This window comes from Rutilus rutilus (assembly GCF_951802725.1).
Source record: "Rutilus rutilus genome assembly, chromosome: 21".
Taxonomy (NCBI): Eukaryota; Metazoa; Chordata; class Actinopteri; order Cypriniformes; family Leuciscidae; genus Rutilus; species Rutilus rutilus.
In genome coordinates, this window is record NC_140226.1 from 34486826 (window position 1) to 34501825 (window position 15000).

At 37.1% G+C, this 15000-nt stretch overlaps 1 protein-coding gene across 1 annotated transcript in view; it reads right to left on the reverse strand.

Moving 5' to 3' along the window:
* The window catches only part of eif2ak4 (eukaryotic translation initiation factor 2 alpha kinase 4), a 55914-nt gene that overhangs the window by 10935 nt on the left and 29979 nt on the right, over positions 1-15000 (reverse strand). The window contains exons 23-32 of the mRNA XM_084392582.1: positions 13545-13666; positions 13377-13426; positions 12367-12535; positions 10350-10466; positions 8417-8482; positions 6148-6321; positions 4337-4471; positions 3842-3949; positions 2746-2874; positions 203-289 (exon numbers count right to left, since the gene is read on the reverse strand). Of these exons, the coding sequence (XP_084248708.1) occupies positions 203-289; positions 2746-2874; positions 3842-3949; positions 4337-4471; positions 6148-6321; positions 8417-8482; positions 10350-10466; positions 12367-12535; positions 13377-13426; positions 13545-13666 (1157 nt within the window). The remainder of the gene's footprint in view (positions 1-202; positions 290-2745; positions 2875-3841; positions 3950-4336; positions 4472-6147; positions 6322-8416; positions 8483-10349; positions 10467-12366; positions 12536-13376; positions 13427-13544; positions 13667-15000) is intronic.

Sequence of the window (15000 nt, forward strand, 5' to 3'; positions counted from 1 at the left end):
CAGTTCAATAACAGACAATGTTGCAAAATTCATCAATTATGAAACTAATTGAAATTCAGCTGTACAGCAGCTCAACAGAAGACACTAGTTTAATTCAGATCAATTCAGTTGTTATCTGATAGTGTCAGTGAAGTTAAATGGATAATATCACTGAATATGACTAGTCTTGTTGAGCTCTAGTGCAGGTGCTGATGTGATTTACCTTCAGGTAGTTTCCTTCTTTATCAGACACCAGGACCATGAATGTGATTCCAGCTTGTCTGCAATGTTCCAGAAGAGCTTCTTGTGACTGTGGCACAAAAACACACATTAACACACATACACACACACACACACATCTGACTGCATTCATAAGAGTGTGTCAAAAGTATTGTGTAGTCATTGTGTTTTGACGATGCAAGTTTATTCTGCCCAAGAACCGCCCAGTAATAAAGATGAAACGCATGAGGGATTTAATGACTGTGGTTTTGAGTCGAACAGAATGATAATAATGATAATAATAATATTGTCTTGTGGTTCAGTAAGTGAGGAACTGCTCTGAGGGACTCTGGACTGTGACTCATGAGGTTCAGACTCTGAAGGTCCTGCTGATCAGGATGACTCTGGTCTCCATGTGTGTTTCACGTGCGTCAGCGAGAGCGTCACGAATTCTCTTCTTACTGTCTCTGTATTTATTATGTGGCGTTTAGTCTCTCTCTCTCTTCTTCATCATCACTCTTCACAGACTGTGATGACACTTCATAATATCGTGAATCTAGCAATGTTTTTAATAGCCGGGAAGCACTGATGATGTCGAAGCTCTAAAACTGTGAGCATCCATTCACTCGTCCGTGTGTGAGAGAAGCTGGTTCAACACTGCAAACAGTGTGTGTGTGTGTGTGTGTGTGTGTGTGTATCCGGCTCCGTCCGTGTGAAATAGACGTCTCTCTGTGCTGTATCACACACACTCACACTCACACTCAAACACACACACACACTCACTCACTCACTCACTCACTCACTCACTCACTCACTCACTCACTCACTCACTCACTCACTCACTCACTCACTCACTCACTCACTCACTCACTCACTCACTCACTCACTCACTCACTCACTCACTCACTCACTCACTCAACTCACCTCACTCAACTCACCTCACTCAACTCACCTCACTCACCTTTTACAGTTCAATGACATCCAAACCCCAAAAACACACTTTCATAAACCCCAACAATCATAAATGTCCAGAAATGTTTCTATTCAAGTGAAATAAAATGAACTTAAACCTGAGAGCAAACTAAGATCTACGTCTGAAAGCAGAGTAAGAGTTAACAGGTTTGAGTTCAGCCTGGTGTGTTCTGACCTCTAAAGCCACTGGTGGGTGTGTGTGTGTGTGTGTGTGTGTGTGTGTGTGGACTCTGCTAACGCATCCTCATCCAGCATCTCACAGCTTTCGGCCACATGTTCTTCATCTGCGCGTGTGACAGAGATTCTGTTTGTGTTGTGAACTCAAGCGCTGGAACGACTCTCGGCTTCATTAGCACTCACACTCATGCAGAACTGCACTAATAAGCAGAAATCAAGGGCATTTTCATCGTTCTTATCTTCAGTGTGAGCGCAGACTAGCCAAAGCAAGATTGTGTGTTTTTACTGCAACAGAACAAAATGTCATAATACACAGATGAGGCAAATCATTATAACCACCTGCTAATATTCTGCTGTACTAGTGCGTGATTTATTAAAGGCATTCTATTAAAATGCGTTATCTATTAAAGATAATGGGGTTATCTTTTTCTGTGTATGTCTTTTATATTTATATCATTTAATGATCAACATGATTACAAATGTGATATTGATTTTATACAACAGTTCAATAAACAAGTTAATATTAAGTGACTTATTGGCTGTTTTTGCTCTATTTGCGTCTGTGAGTGACAGCGGTGTTTCGTTACTGAATTAATTAATCAGCTGAATGAATGATTCAATGACTCACTCATTAAGACTTAAATGAATCAGTTGAAACTCAATGACTCACTCATTAACGGTCACTTGCTGCCACCTACTGGTGGTTTTAATTTCACATTTAAAGTATCTTTTCATTTTTTAAATCCTTTCAAATATCAATATTCAATGTTTTATGTTTACATTATTTCTGCTTGTGTAACGGCAGGTTAAACACACTGATGTCCCTCTGAGCTTCACTAAACAGTCTGTGTAAAAGCATCTAAACTTCACATGCAGCTTCTGTGTTTCATCTTCATTGCAAAAATGAGTTTTGTTGATATTGATTTCATTTGATTGGTAACAGCCCTATTGTGTCTCATTATATTAATTGAATTTATTGATTAAATTGTAAGAATTTGACACAAAACATGATGCATACATTTAATTAGGTAAGAAAAAAGCCTTTATAAAAGGCAAAAATGCCCATAAAAAGGTAAAAATCAATTTAAACTTATTGGAAAAGATGATTTCTGTCACTGTTGTGAGCTGACTAGCACAGAATATGAAGAATATCAAAAACTTTAGGAGTCTCTGTCAAGGTAGACACAATAAACACACAAAATATAATTTAAATATTGTTATCGATAAAATCTGGGATATTTTATAGGTGCCAAAAGTCTCTCCTTCTGCCGCATCAACACACTGACTACAAGAACTGATCGTTCACCAATCATCTACTTAGAACTTGAGTCATGTGACCAATATTTTTGGCGTCACCTGTGAGTGTTTTGGCTCATCAAACATCATATAAACACTGACCTGAGACACATCATAGACGATGTCTGTCGAGACTCCGGCCGCCCAGAGTTTCTGAATGACATTAACGGCTCTGCTCATGGAGGACTGACCCACGGGAACCACCAGGACATCACAGGAGCTCACAGGAGGCTGACACACACACACACACACACACACACACACACAGTCAAGTCAAGTCACCTTTATTTATATAGCGCTTTAAAAGGGGTCGTCGGATGCCCTTTTTCCACAAGTTGTGTGATTCTTTAGGGTCATGTAAAGTTTGTAACATACTTTGCTTAAAATTCCTCAATGGTTGTGTAAAACAACACGCTTTACCTCCTCAAACACAGCTCTGTTCACAGCGACCCGTTTCAGTGCATGTCTCTTTAAATGATAATATGAGCAACTGCTCATATGACATCATATTGCTCAGAAGATCCAAACGGCTTGATTACTGAGAGTGTTTAGGCTTTTTCAAGTGAATGGCTTTTCTTCATGGTGTGGTGGTTGTGTCCACACACTGCAGAGACACATTTATATGCAAACACCATAGAAAAGTGAGTTTTGCATCCGATGACCCCTTTAACACTATAGAGTTTCACAGCAGCTTTACAGTGATAACAGGAGATTACAGTAACAGAGATTGGGCTTTACAGCAGCTCTAGAATACAGTTATTGTCCAGATAAAGTTAGTTTTGATTGATTCACTACCAGAAAACATTTAATGTGTTCATCCGCACACAACAGTGTCTGAGGCTCGAGAACACAAACCCTGAAACAGGTTCTGAAAAACATGATCATCTCCGCGCAAACTTCAAAAACGTGAATCTGTGAGAACACTGACGGCGTAAATATGCGTATCACGTGTTTAGTCTATAGATATGCGTGTGTGAAATTGAATATGTATGAGCGCAGGCGTGAAGTCTTTCTCTACAAATTGACCAACAAATTACTTGTCTGGCCTTAAAAATTCATAATACAGAATCTTTTTTGTCGCTTCCGCGTATCCATGTGGACCGGAATCATTTTGACAAGGTTTATCTGTGCAGAGGTAAAGGGAAGGAGGCCTTCACAGGGGAGAGACTCACACACACACACACACACACACACTCACTGGTTCCTCCATATTGGCCACAGCAGAGCAGATCTTATCCAGAGCGATGCTGGCGCCGACCGCTGACGGGACCGGACTCGACACCGTCGGCCCGTGAAACTCCATGATCTGACAATCAGGAAAACACTTGATCTGAATAATGACACTAGTGTCTTCTGTTGAGCTGCTTTACAGCTGAGTTCGATTATGTTTCATAATTGATGAATTTTGCGACATTGACTGTTATTGAACTGAATTTAATCAACATAAAAAAAAATCTGAATTGATGAATTTTGCAACATTAATTAAATAATAATAATAAAATAAAATGAAATATAGGGCAAATAAATAAAATATATTTTTACTAACATTTTACAGGGAAAATAAATAAATATATAAATATATATAAAAATATATAGGGAAATATAGGGCAGAAAACCAAAAGATATAGAGACAATTGAGAGATTTAAGTGTTGCTCAGTTGTGTACAGTTGTACAGTTGTACAGTTGTGTTACCAGATGATCGTAGCGTCCCCCTGCTGCCAAGATATCTGGGACGGTGCGTTTCCGTTTCCTGATGAACGCCACAAACTGGAAAATGACCCCGCAGTGATGCTGGACCTTATAGACCAAACCCAGATTCACCACAACCTTCAAAACACACGACACACACATTCAGATGAAGAGAAGATGAAGAACATCAGATATCACACAGACTAAAAATTTAAATCAGAATTGATGAATTTTGCAACATTGACTGTTATTGAGCTGAACTGAATCAACATTAAAAAAATAGTTTCAGAATTGATGAATTTTTGCAACATTGACTGTTATTAAACTGAATTTAATCAACATAAAATTTTTTATTTCATAATTGATGATTTTTGCAACATTGTATTTGAACTCAGCGGCGGTTTCTTCATTAGGGCGATCGGGCGACGCACCACCAAAGTGTGAAAGGGACTTTTTCAATCACAATCTCATTCAACCACAGAGTTACGCTAGCAGTCACTCACTGTTGTTCTGCCTCTGGATATAGTCCAGTCAGCGCCAAGTCACGTTCTGTGGAGTACCGCCTCTTTTTGGGCGATTTCACTATGGCCGAAAACCGCCCAGAGTGTTCCCATAGACTTACATTCAAAGATTTTTTTTTTCGAACTGCAGGCACTGCAATGCATTCTCTATGGGTTCCGGGAGGGCTCGCACTAACCTGCTTTCGTCATCACACGTAAACTTCACTTGTGCAGCGATTGGTTGAAACAAATATACCTCTAATAATATTTATCCATAAGCTGAAGTGACATCCAATAATTTCCTCAGTGCATATAACTTACATTTCACGGACATATTCTCCATCTGTAAATGTTAGAAAGTCAATATTTCCAGCTTGCTGTCATGAGCTATACGTCCGTGAACGAGCGCCGCCGCGTGCATGCACGCCGAACAGACGGAGCGCAATAGAATAGGAGCGCAATTATTCTGACTAAAATATACATTAGCACTAAATTATAAATATATTTAGCTAAAATATTTGTTGTTGTTGGTGAACATAAATGTGCTAGAGAATTTCAAACCTATATGTGTATTTTTATGATATTAGCTTTGTTTTAATTTATTTTTTATTTTTATTTTTTAAGTTTAGTAAATTTAACTACTTCTTTAAAAAGCATTATTTTGTTTTTAGATTGTAATGTTGCAATGTTAGAATGTAATGTGATTTGACCCCTTTTTTGGATAGACTGCAGATAGACAGCAAGGGTTCACTATGTTTGTTTTTATAACCTTCAATATGAACATTGTTTGTAGGACAATATTGATCAGGATATTAAATATATATAAAAAAAAAAATTAAATACAGGTTATTTTTTTTTTATTATTCAAATAGAAAAATAATAATTAAATACTCAGATTATACCATGCATCGCCATTTAGCCCAAAAATTCAGATTTATTTGGCAATTGGCTATTTCCCAACCCTACCGGCTGAAGTTTTAGCTAAACTTTAGGCTAATGATAGCTACATTATCACTGTTAAATTGTTATTTAACAATTAGCCTACATTCAGTCCTGGATTAATAATTCAGTTTGTTGCGCCCCCCCAAATTTTTTTAGCACCAGCCGCCACTGTTTGAACTGAATTTAATCAACATTAAAAAATGGTTTCATAATTGATACATTTGTAACATTGACTGTTATTGAACTGAATTTAAAAAATGGTTTCAGAATCGATGAATTCAGGGACACTGACACTGTTAATATCTGTTACACTGTTAAAGAGGAGCTGATCCAGAAGATGAAGAGTATCAGCTAACACACAGATCGTCACACCTGCAGTTTCACAGCCAGTTTCTTGAGGAGGTTGAGGACTTCCTCCAGATCCTTCAGGCCCTGTCTGGCCATCTGAGCCACCGCTGAACTCTTCTGCTTCGTGAGCGAGTTCATGAGAGGAAGAAGATCCTGCAAGCTTCCCTTCTGCTCGATGAACTTATACAGCGTCTGTAACTGACACACACACACACACACACCACTTTATTTCTAAATCACTAAATCACACGCAGTGTTAGTTCAGTTCACCACACTTTCCTTCAAGTCTTTCTAAATCAAGCCGATCGCTTCTGTTTGTGGTTGTGTGGTTTATGTTTTATCAGTTCTATGTTTGTTTTTATTCTTTTATTTATTCTTTCTGTGCAGTTCTGTGGTGTAGCTGAGTATTATGTATTAATCAACTGATCGTGGATATATGATCTAATCACAATTATTTGAGATAACCGCAATATAAGTGCAGTTTAAATGTCAATTGCCACTGAATTAAGGCGTTTATAGAAAATGGCATTCAAAATGAAGACTTTCGTTTAATCACACTGCATTATATTATATGATATGATATGAGATATGATTAGGGAAGCACCGACATGACAATTTTGGCCGATACCGATAACCGATAATTCTTTATATTTGAAAGCCGATAACCGATATATTGGCAGATAAATCGAAATTCAAATTTTTATGTAATTTTAGAGAGCCTGATTACAAAAACACAAGTCTCATCATGTCCCAATCACACCATTATAATGATGTTCTCATAATAATTGTATGTAGTCTATATGACAGACTTTGCGCTGCCAGGCCAGTAGATGGCGCTGACACTTTGTAAAGAAGCTACGCGCCAATAGACGGTTTTGTAGATTACACGAAGACCATAACGGCATCGTTTTCAAGAGTTTGCTTTTTCCGGCCCCTAAAATGCCGTTGTCATGTAAACGATCGGCCAAAACTCGTACGTTTTCAGTATTTCGTTGAAAACGGTGTTGTGTAAACGCTTCAAAAAGTGGATCATGATTCAGACTGTCAAAATGCTCAGTTTCTCCCATCACTATTAGTTTATATTAACAATCATTCACTAGGGAAGCACCAATATGAAAAATTTGCCCAATACCGATAACCGATAATTCTTCATATTTGAAAGCCGATAACCGATATATTGGCCGATAAATCGAAATAAAAATTTTGTTATATTTTTTGGAGAGCCTGATTACAAAAACAAAAGTCTCACCATTAAAAGCCACGACCCAAACACACAATTATGATGTTCTCATGATAATGTTATGTAGCCGATATGACAGACTTGCGCTGCACATGTTGCACTTTAACTGGATTTTAATTACAGTTTTCAAGCAATTCAACACCCTCATGTTGAACCGTGCGAATCTGAAGAGTCTCAGCTGAAGGAAATAATACATTATTTATCGGTATTAATATATCGGCCAAATTTTCTTGTCGAGCCGATGACGTTAAAATTAACATATATCGGCCGATACCGATAATGTGGCCGATATATCGTGCATCCCTAGATATGATATATTTATTGAGTAAATTAATTATTTAATTTTTCACAGCACTGAAGTAAATCATATGGGCCTATTTTATTACAGTTTTTATTATTATATTATATACGATTCAAAGTTAAGCTGGCACTGCAACAGAATTTAATCAATCACAATTATTTGCTAATCGTCAAAACTTACGATTGTGACAGGCCTATATTAATGCATTATAAAAGTATTTTTATGCATTAACTAATGCACCTTTTAATCCATTTTATGATCTCATGAATAACTGCAAACACAGTTATAATGCTTATCTATTCACTGAACACTCCTATAGAAAGTATAATGCATTAAAACACACGACAAACAAGCAATTTGAGATGTAACAAGGAGTCCGTGAATATTATAATGCATTTGTTTATGCAAAGATATAATGCATTGCAACGTATGAATACATCATTAATGCATTACACATAAAGACTTCAAGTAAACATCCTTTTGCATCTATTGTTGTATACTGTATGTAGTAGACTCATTAAAAGTCAAAAGTTTGGATTAATTATGATTTTTGACATGTTTTTGAGTCTCTTCTGCTCATCAAGGCATTTATGTGATAAAAAAAAAACATAAAAAAAATCGAAATATTATTCCAGTGTAAATCATCTGTTCTCTATGTGAATATATAGTAAAGTGTAATTTATTCCTGTGATCACAGCTGAGTTTTCAGCATCATTGACCCTTCAGAGAATCGAGGAGAATCCTGGACTTACGCTGTTGTTGGACAAGGAGAGGTTACAGAATTTGGCTTCGACTTCTCGCTTCGTCAGTTTCTCACTCTGCGTGTGAAGGTGAAAGAGAGAGAGACAGAAATATATTCCAGGTTACATAACAGCAAAAGCTCATGTGAACCCGGTGAACCTGAGACGCTCGCTCACACACACACACACACACACACGCACACACACACACACACAGCATCGTAAAAGAGCAGTAACACACACCTCATCATTTCTGTCCACTTATGGGTCCCACTTTATATTAAGTGGCTTTAAGTACAATGTACTTGCATTGAGAAATAAGAACAATGTAGTTATTGTGTTGATGTTGTATTGTGTTGTATTGTGTTGATGTTGTATTGTAAAACACTTCTGCTGCTGTTGAGGTGTGATGCGGGTCAGGTTAGGGACAGGTGTGGTGGTGCGGGTCGCTTTAAGCGTGGGTTAGGGTGTAAGAGAGGGGTCAACAGTGTAATTATAAATGTAATTACATAAATTAATGACAGCTGTAATTACATGCAGGTATTTTCAAGATATAAGTGCATTGTAAAAACGTGTATGTCCACAATAAGTCCATTGTATCAAATTATTAATTTCAATGCAAGTACATAGTACTTAAAGACACTTAATATAAAGTGGGACCCTCTAATGTTCAACGAGTTCTGCACTAAAAACATGATTATTCTCGGTTTCTTCAACATGTAAACAAACTCAGTTTCATGCATATATTTCCACAGGTGTTTTCTGCTTCGTTTACAGGTTTCCATTAATTACTTGAACTTCCAGCGAACGAGAAGCATTTGTAAACCTATTTCACAGAAACTGCAGTTTTTGTACGCTTGCAAGTGAAGAAATGAAGACATAAGTATTGTAATTTTACTACTGTAAAGAAAACAATTATTTTATAGAAAATGTTACTTTTTATCATCTGAAACATGCTAAACTTATATTCCAAAGCCAATTATATACGTCTAACATGTAAAACAGCTGAATTCGTGGCGATTGAGATCAAGTTTATTAGTTTGCGAATAGAATAAATGTTAATAATGAACGCCACTATAATTTGTGTTTTATACTTATATTTCTGACTCTGTTCTGAATACCGTTAAATTTAAAGGATTTGTTATAAAGCATGTTTATAATGTTTATCATATTTGTAAATGTTTTGTTTTAATGACCTGTCTTTACAGTATTTCTGATTGTAATAATAAAGTGAGACTTCTACACTTATACATTCCCTTAGCAATGCAATTTTCACTGATCTTCCAGAAAATACGGCACTTATTAATATTTTTTGTTTATTTTACAATGCAGTTGCATTACAATAGTAATATACAGGTATTACTGCCTTAGGGATAATAATTAGTAATAATAATTTATTGTTATTATTATGATATATATTTATATTGTTTGGCTTTATCACTATCAGTACTAGAGAAAGGTTAGAGTCCACTTCAGAGTTCAGGTACAAATAAATGAATAGACTTTTTTACTCTATTCACTTTGCTCTCAGAGTTCACCGGATTGATGCATTGAACTTTGACCCAGAGCCCAGAATCCCGTGGGAAACGCTGCTGTGATGCGTACAGTACATACAGTGGCACGTCTCACTGCTGCGTGTTTGTCTGTGTCTGTGTGAGTGTGTGTGTGTGTGTGTGTGTGTGTGTGTGTGTGTGTGTGCATGTGTGTGTGTGCATGTGTGTTGTGTGTGTGTGTGTGTGTGTGTGTGTGTGTGTGTCTGTGTGCGTGCGTGCGTGTGTGTGTGTGTGTGTGTGTGTGCATGTGTGTGTGTTTGTGTGTGTGTGTGTGTGTGTGTCTGTCTGTGTGTGTGTGTGTGTGTGCATGTGTGTGTGTGTGTGTGCATGTGTGTGTGTGTGTGTGTGTGTGTGTGTGTGTGTCTGTGTCTGTGTGCGTGTGTGTTTCTCACCATGGAGTCACACAGTATGTTGGAGGCCTGAGTGAGTTTGTCTTCTGGGACGCCACTGTGAAGCAGAATGGCCTTCAGCAGACTCGTGTGGTTCAGGTGAATGGTGTAGTTTCTGTCCTAAAACCAGACGCAGCGTATCAAACATCAAACACACACATATAGACACGAGACATGTATTATATAGACATGAAACATGTGTTATAAACTATAAACTGCACAGATACAGTCAGAACATTCAGATCTGCATTCTCGCTTAATTGAACTTGTATGTAATATAGATAATAATAACTATATAATATATAGTTATAATAACAACACAGCCCTGAATCTTGAAAAAAACAAACCGCTGATTTGCAAAAAAAGATATAAAATATTGATAAAAACATTCGATCCAGATATATATGCATGTATGTAAGGGCTGTCGAGCGATTACAAATTTAATATAATGAATTCAGGGCTTAAAGTGAAAAAAAATCCTGAGCCTGAACTTTCTGTGGCTCAACCAGGACTTTTACCAAGCCTGTTTTTTCTATTAACCAATTCTATGTGGGGGGATGTAAAAAAAATTATTGCATAACAATAAGTGTATTGTGATTGTCGAAACATTCAAAGTAACTAAACTGAATTTTATTAGGCTAAGTGACAACATGTTCCAATGTTTAGCCTAGGCTACATGGTACAATTTCTAGTTTTCAATTCAATTCAATTATTGTGATTTTATTTAATATTGACTCATTTAAATAAATATTAGGTAGGCTACACAAGATAGGCATTAATTTTTCTTAAGAAAAAAACAACTCACCTAATGCTGTAAAAATGCAGAGATATATATAATGCGTTTTTTATTATAATAACAACTTTATTTAATGATATAAGTAAAAATATAATATGTAATATAGTACACATATTTAGCAAAATACTCTCTATAGCTCTTTTTTTCTAGCCAACTAACGTGCTATAGCCTATATTATGGTCATTAAATGGCTTTCCAGCTGTTTTATTAAACCATTTGTTTGATTGATTGGTCGATATTATGTATGAGGAATATACATTTCGGTAAGTTGTACTGTATCTTTCAACATTATTCATTCGTGTTTATTTACTAGCTAGAGAGGATCGGTTCACCTGCCGCTAGGGATCTGTCGTGTCCACTGATCTATATAATGTCATTCTATATAGATCAGTGGTCGCGTCACATTTACAAGCGCCAAAACGGTATTTATTGTTTGAGTTTCGTAATAAAAGTGACAGAATCTGAGAGCTGAGATTTTTTTATATCATAAGTAACCTGCTCTGTCTAGTCTGTTGGTCTCCGTGTCCTCTTTGCTTCACGATTTTTCTGTGCGTGAGAAAATGGATGTGTCGTGAGAGCGTGTGAAGTGTCAATTGCGTGTGTCTCACGGTGAATGCGTGAGAGTTGGCAGCTCTGAAGCTAACTGCGAACTGGTTCCTGCACAAGACCCGCCCTCCTCTCTAGCAATTGGCTAAGACAACCTAATATCATGCTCCCATTGGCTGTGACAGCTGTGCGCGCTGACTCTTGAATCAAGGTGGTAGGTTGAAGGGGACCGGTGTGTTACTCAAGTCAGATTAGGGCCTGTTCACATATCGCGTCTTTTGCGCGCTTAAGTTCGTTATTTCAAATGTAGCCACGCGGTATGCGCGCTCATAATGGAAGCGACGCGCTCGTTTTTTTACAAGCGCGTCCGCGCCGAAAGTGCCTCCGACTGTAATTTGCAGCCTGATAATTAAATTTTGCCTGCGCCGGATGCCGGACCTGCCCTCAAGCCGGAAATCCGGCCCCCGGCCGGAGTACTTTTAAGCCCTGTGAATTACACACATTCATTCTTAATCAGCCTGAAGGGGTTTATTCTGAGAACAACCGGCTGGATGTACATTATCCCTCACTTAACGGAGCCCTAGATGAACCGTTGTCTTGTGTACCTGTAGATGAACTGTGTTACTGTACTGTAGATGAACTGTGTTACTGTACTGTAGATGAACTGTGTTACTGTACCTGCAGCGCGCTGAACTCCAGTATGACCTCAGAGACGGTGTAAATGGCCTCGGCGTCCGGCAGCAGACTGGTGCTGATGGGAATGATGATGTCGAACGCACACTCCAGCAGTTCTCTGGGATGAGCCCGATCCAGCTTCCTCGGCCTAAACACACGCTCGATACTGTACCTGCACACACACACACACACACACACACACACACACACACTTACTGGACTGTTAACTACAGGGGCTCAAAGGTTTGGAATAATTAGGATGTTCTATCCTGCTCACCAAGGCTGCACTTATTTGAAAAAAAAAATACAGTCATTTTTATTATATTATTCTAATGTAAATCATCTGTTTTCTATGTGAATATACAGTAAAGTGTAATTTATTCCTGTGATCAAAGCTGAATTTTCAGCATCATTACTCCAGTCTTCAGTGTCACATGACATGATCCTTCACACATCACTCTAATATGAGGATTTGATGCTCAAAAAACATTTATGATTATTATCAGTGTTGGAAACAGTTTTTTGTGGAAAAACATTTTTGTGGAAACGGTTATTTTTCAGTTTTTTTTATTAAAAGTCCAAAAGAACTTTTTGGAAAAAACATTTATTTGAAATATATAATTTATTTAATATTTTTTCAAAAAGACCTGACTTGCTCTAAACTTTTAAATGTTAATATATCATAAAACAAATCATCATATCAGAATGATTTGTGAAGGATCATGTGACACTGAAGACTGGAGTAATGATGCTGAAAATCCAGCTTTGATCACAGGAATAAATTACACTTTACTGTATATTCACATAGAAAACAGATGATTTACATTGGAATAATATTTCACTATTTTTACTGTATATTTTTACAATAAATGCAGGCTTGGTGAGCAGAAGAGACTAAAAAAAAAATCATAATTAATCCAAACTTTTGACATTTAAGGAGTCTACTACATACTATGTACAACAATAGATCAAACTGTGAATTGCTGGACATTAATTCACGAAACACAAAGTACCTTTTGAGATTTGAAATGTTGTTTCTGGCCACAAATCTGGCAAACGCCAGCTGATGAGAGAGAACGAGAGAGAGAAAGGCTTTGAAAACTTGATTCAGACTGTTGTTATGCATATTTCTGCGAGTGTTATTGACTGGTTTGGCCTGAGGAATGTTGACGGATGCTCACTCTCAGATCATACGGCAGAGACACCAGCATGCCACTGTGATCCATGAAACACGCCGTCTCACAGCCTTCATACAGACGCCTGTTCCTGGGCAAGAGCAGCGGCGTCTGGAGGCGGACCGCACCTGACAGAGGCACAGCATCAACAACATCAACAATCATCACACCAACAACACCAGCATCTCAGCTCATGCAGAATGTGCATTTCAATGAACAAGTTCAAAAGACTCATTAAATGATTCATTTGATTCACTGATCAATAGTGCTCACAGAAGTGTAGTGTAGTTGCCAAATACATTTGCAGAATGTCACCAGTGTTCTTGGTTAACCAACAACATGATTCAGTTCAGCAAATTCGACCATTCAGAAAGTTAACTTCAACGAACAATTTATCAATTGATTCGTTTAATGAATAGATCAATAGTGTTCCCAGAAGTCCATACTTTGTAGATTAGTAGCCAGCTACTTTAAAAAAAAACACTGTTTTTAATTCACTAACAACATGATTAAATTCAGCAAATTGACTCATTCAGTAAAAAAGATTCAGACTCATTTGATTCACTTAATTGTTTGCATACTTTGTAGTGTAGTATGCAACTACTTTTGCAAAATGTTACCAGTGTTGTTGACTGACTAACAACATGATTCAGTTCAGCAAACTGGATCATTCAGAAAAGTTCATTTCAATGATTATGTTCAAAATACCCATCGAATGATTCATTTGATTCATTGATCAATAGTGTTGCCAGAAGTCCATACTTTGTAGATTATTAGCCAAACACACTTTTGAAAAAAATTACATAAAATAACAGTGTTTTTAATTAACTAACAACATGATTCAGTTCAGCAAACTGGATCATTCAGAAAGCAAAAAAAATATTCAGCAATTAATTTGATTCACTCAGTCGAGTTTCATGTCTTTCAGAACATTTTCAGCCAAATATTTAGTTTAAAAACTACTGTTTATCTTTAAGTTTTTTAGTTTTATTTGTTACATGTACTGTAAATGTGTGTTTAGGGTTAACGCTGTCAAATTAAACGAGTTCCACACTGTTTCTGTTGCATAACAATATTTCTTTAAAGTATGTACTGTGTCTTTAAATAAGATCAAAGCAGTTTCTTCTGCAAAACTTTAACTACTTTAAATGAAGAGTATCTTGGCCAGTCTCTTCCAGCCCAGATTTCTGATGTTTACAGCCATAAATTGTTACGCAATCACAAAAACAAACAAGCATTAAATGAAATATGCTGTTTGTCTTAACCGGATATTAGAAAACATATCTTCACTTCCCTTCAGCGCCACAATAACCAGCTTTATAATTCAGCATGAACACAAACAATACCAGACATGTTTTCCTCTGGTAGTTATTGTGCTCATAAACGCGTAACGGCAGCATTTCATGCCCTTTGACCCTCATATGTGCTGCATTTACACACAGTAAACCCACAACATCTTCAG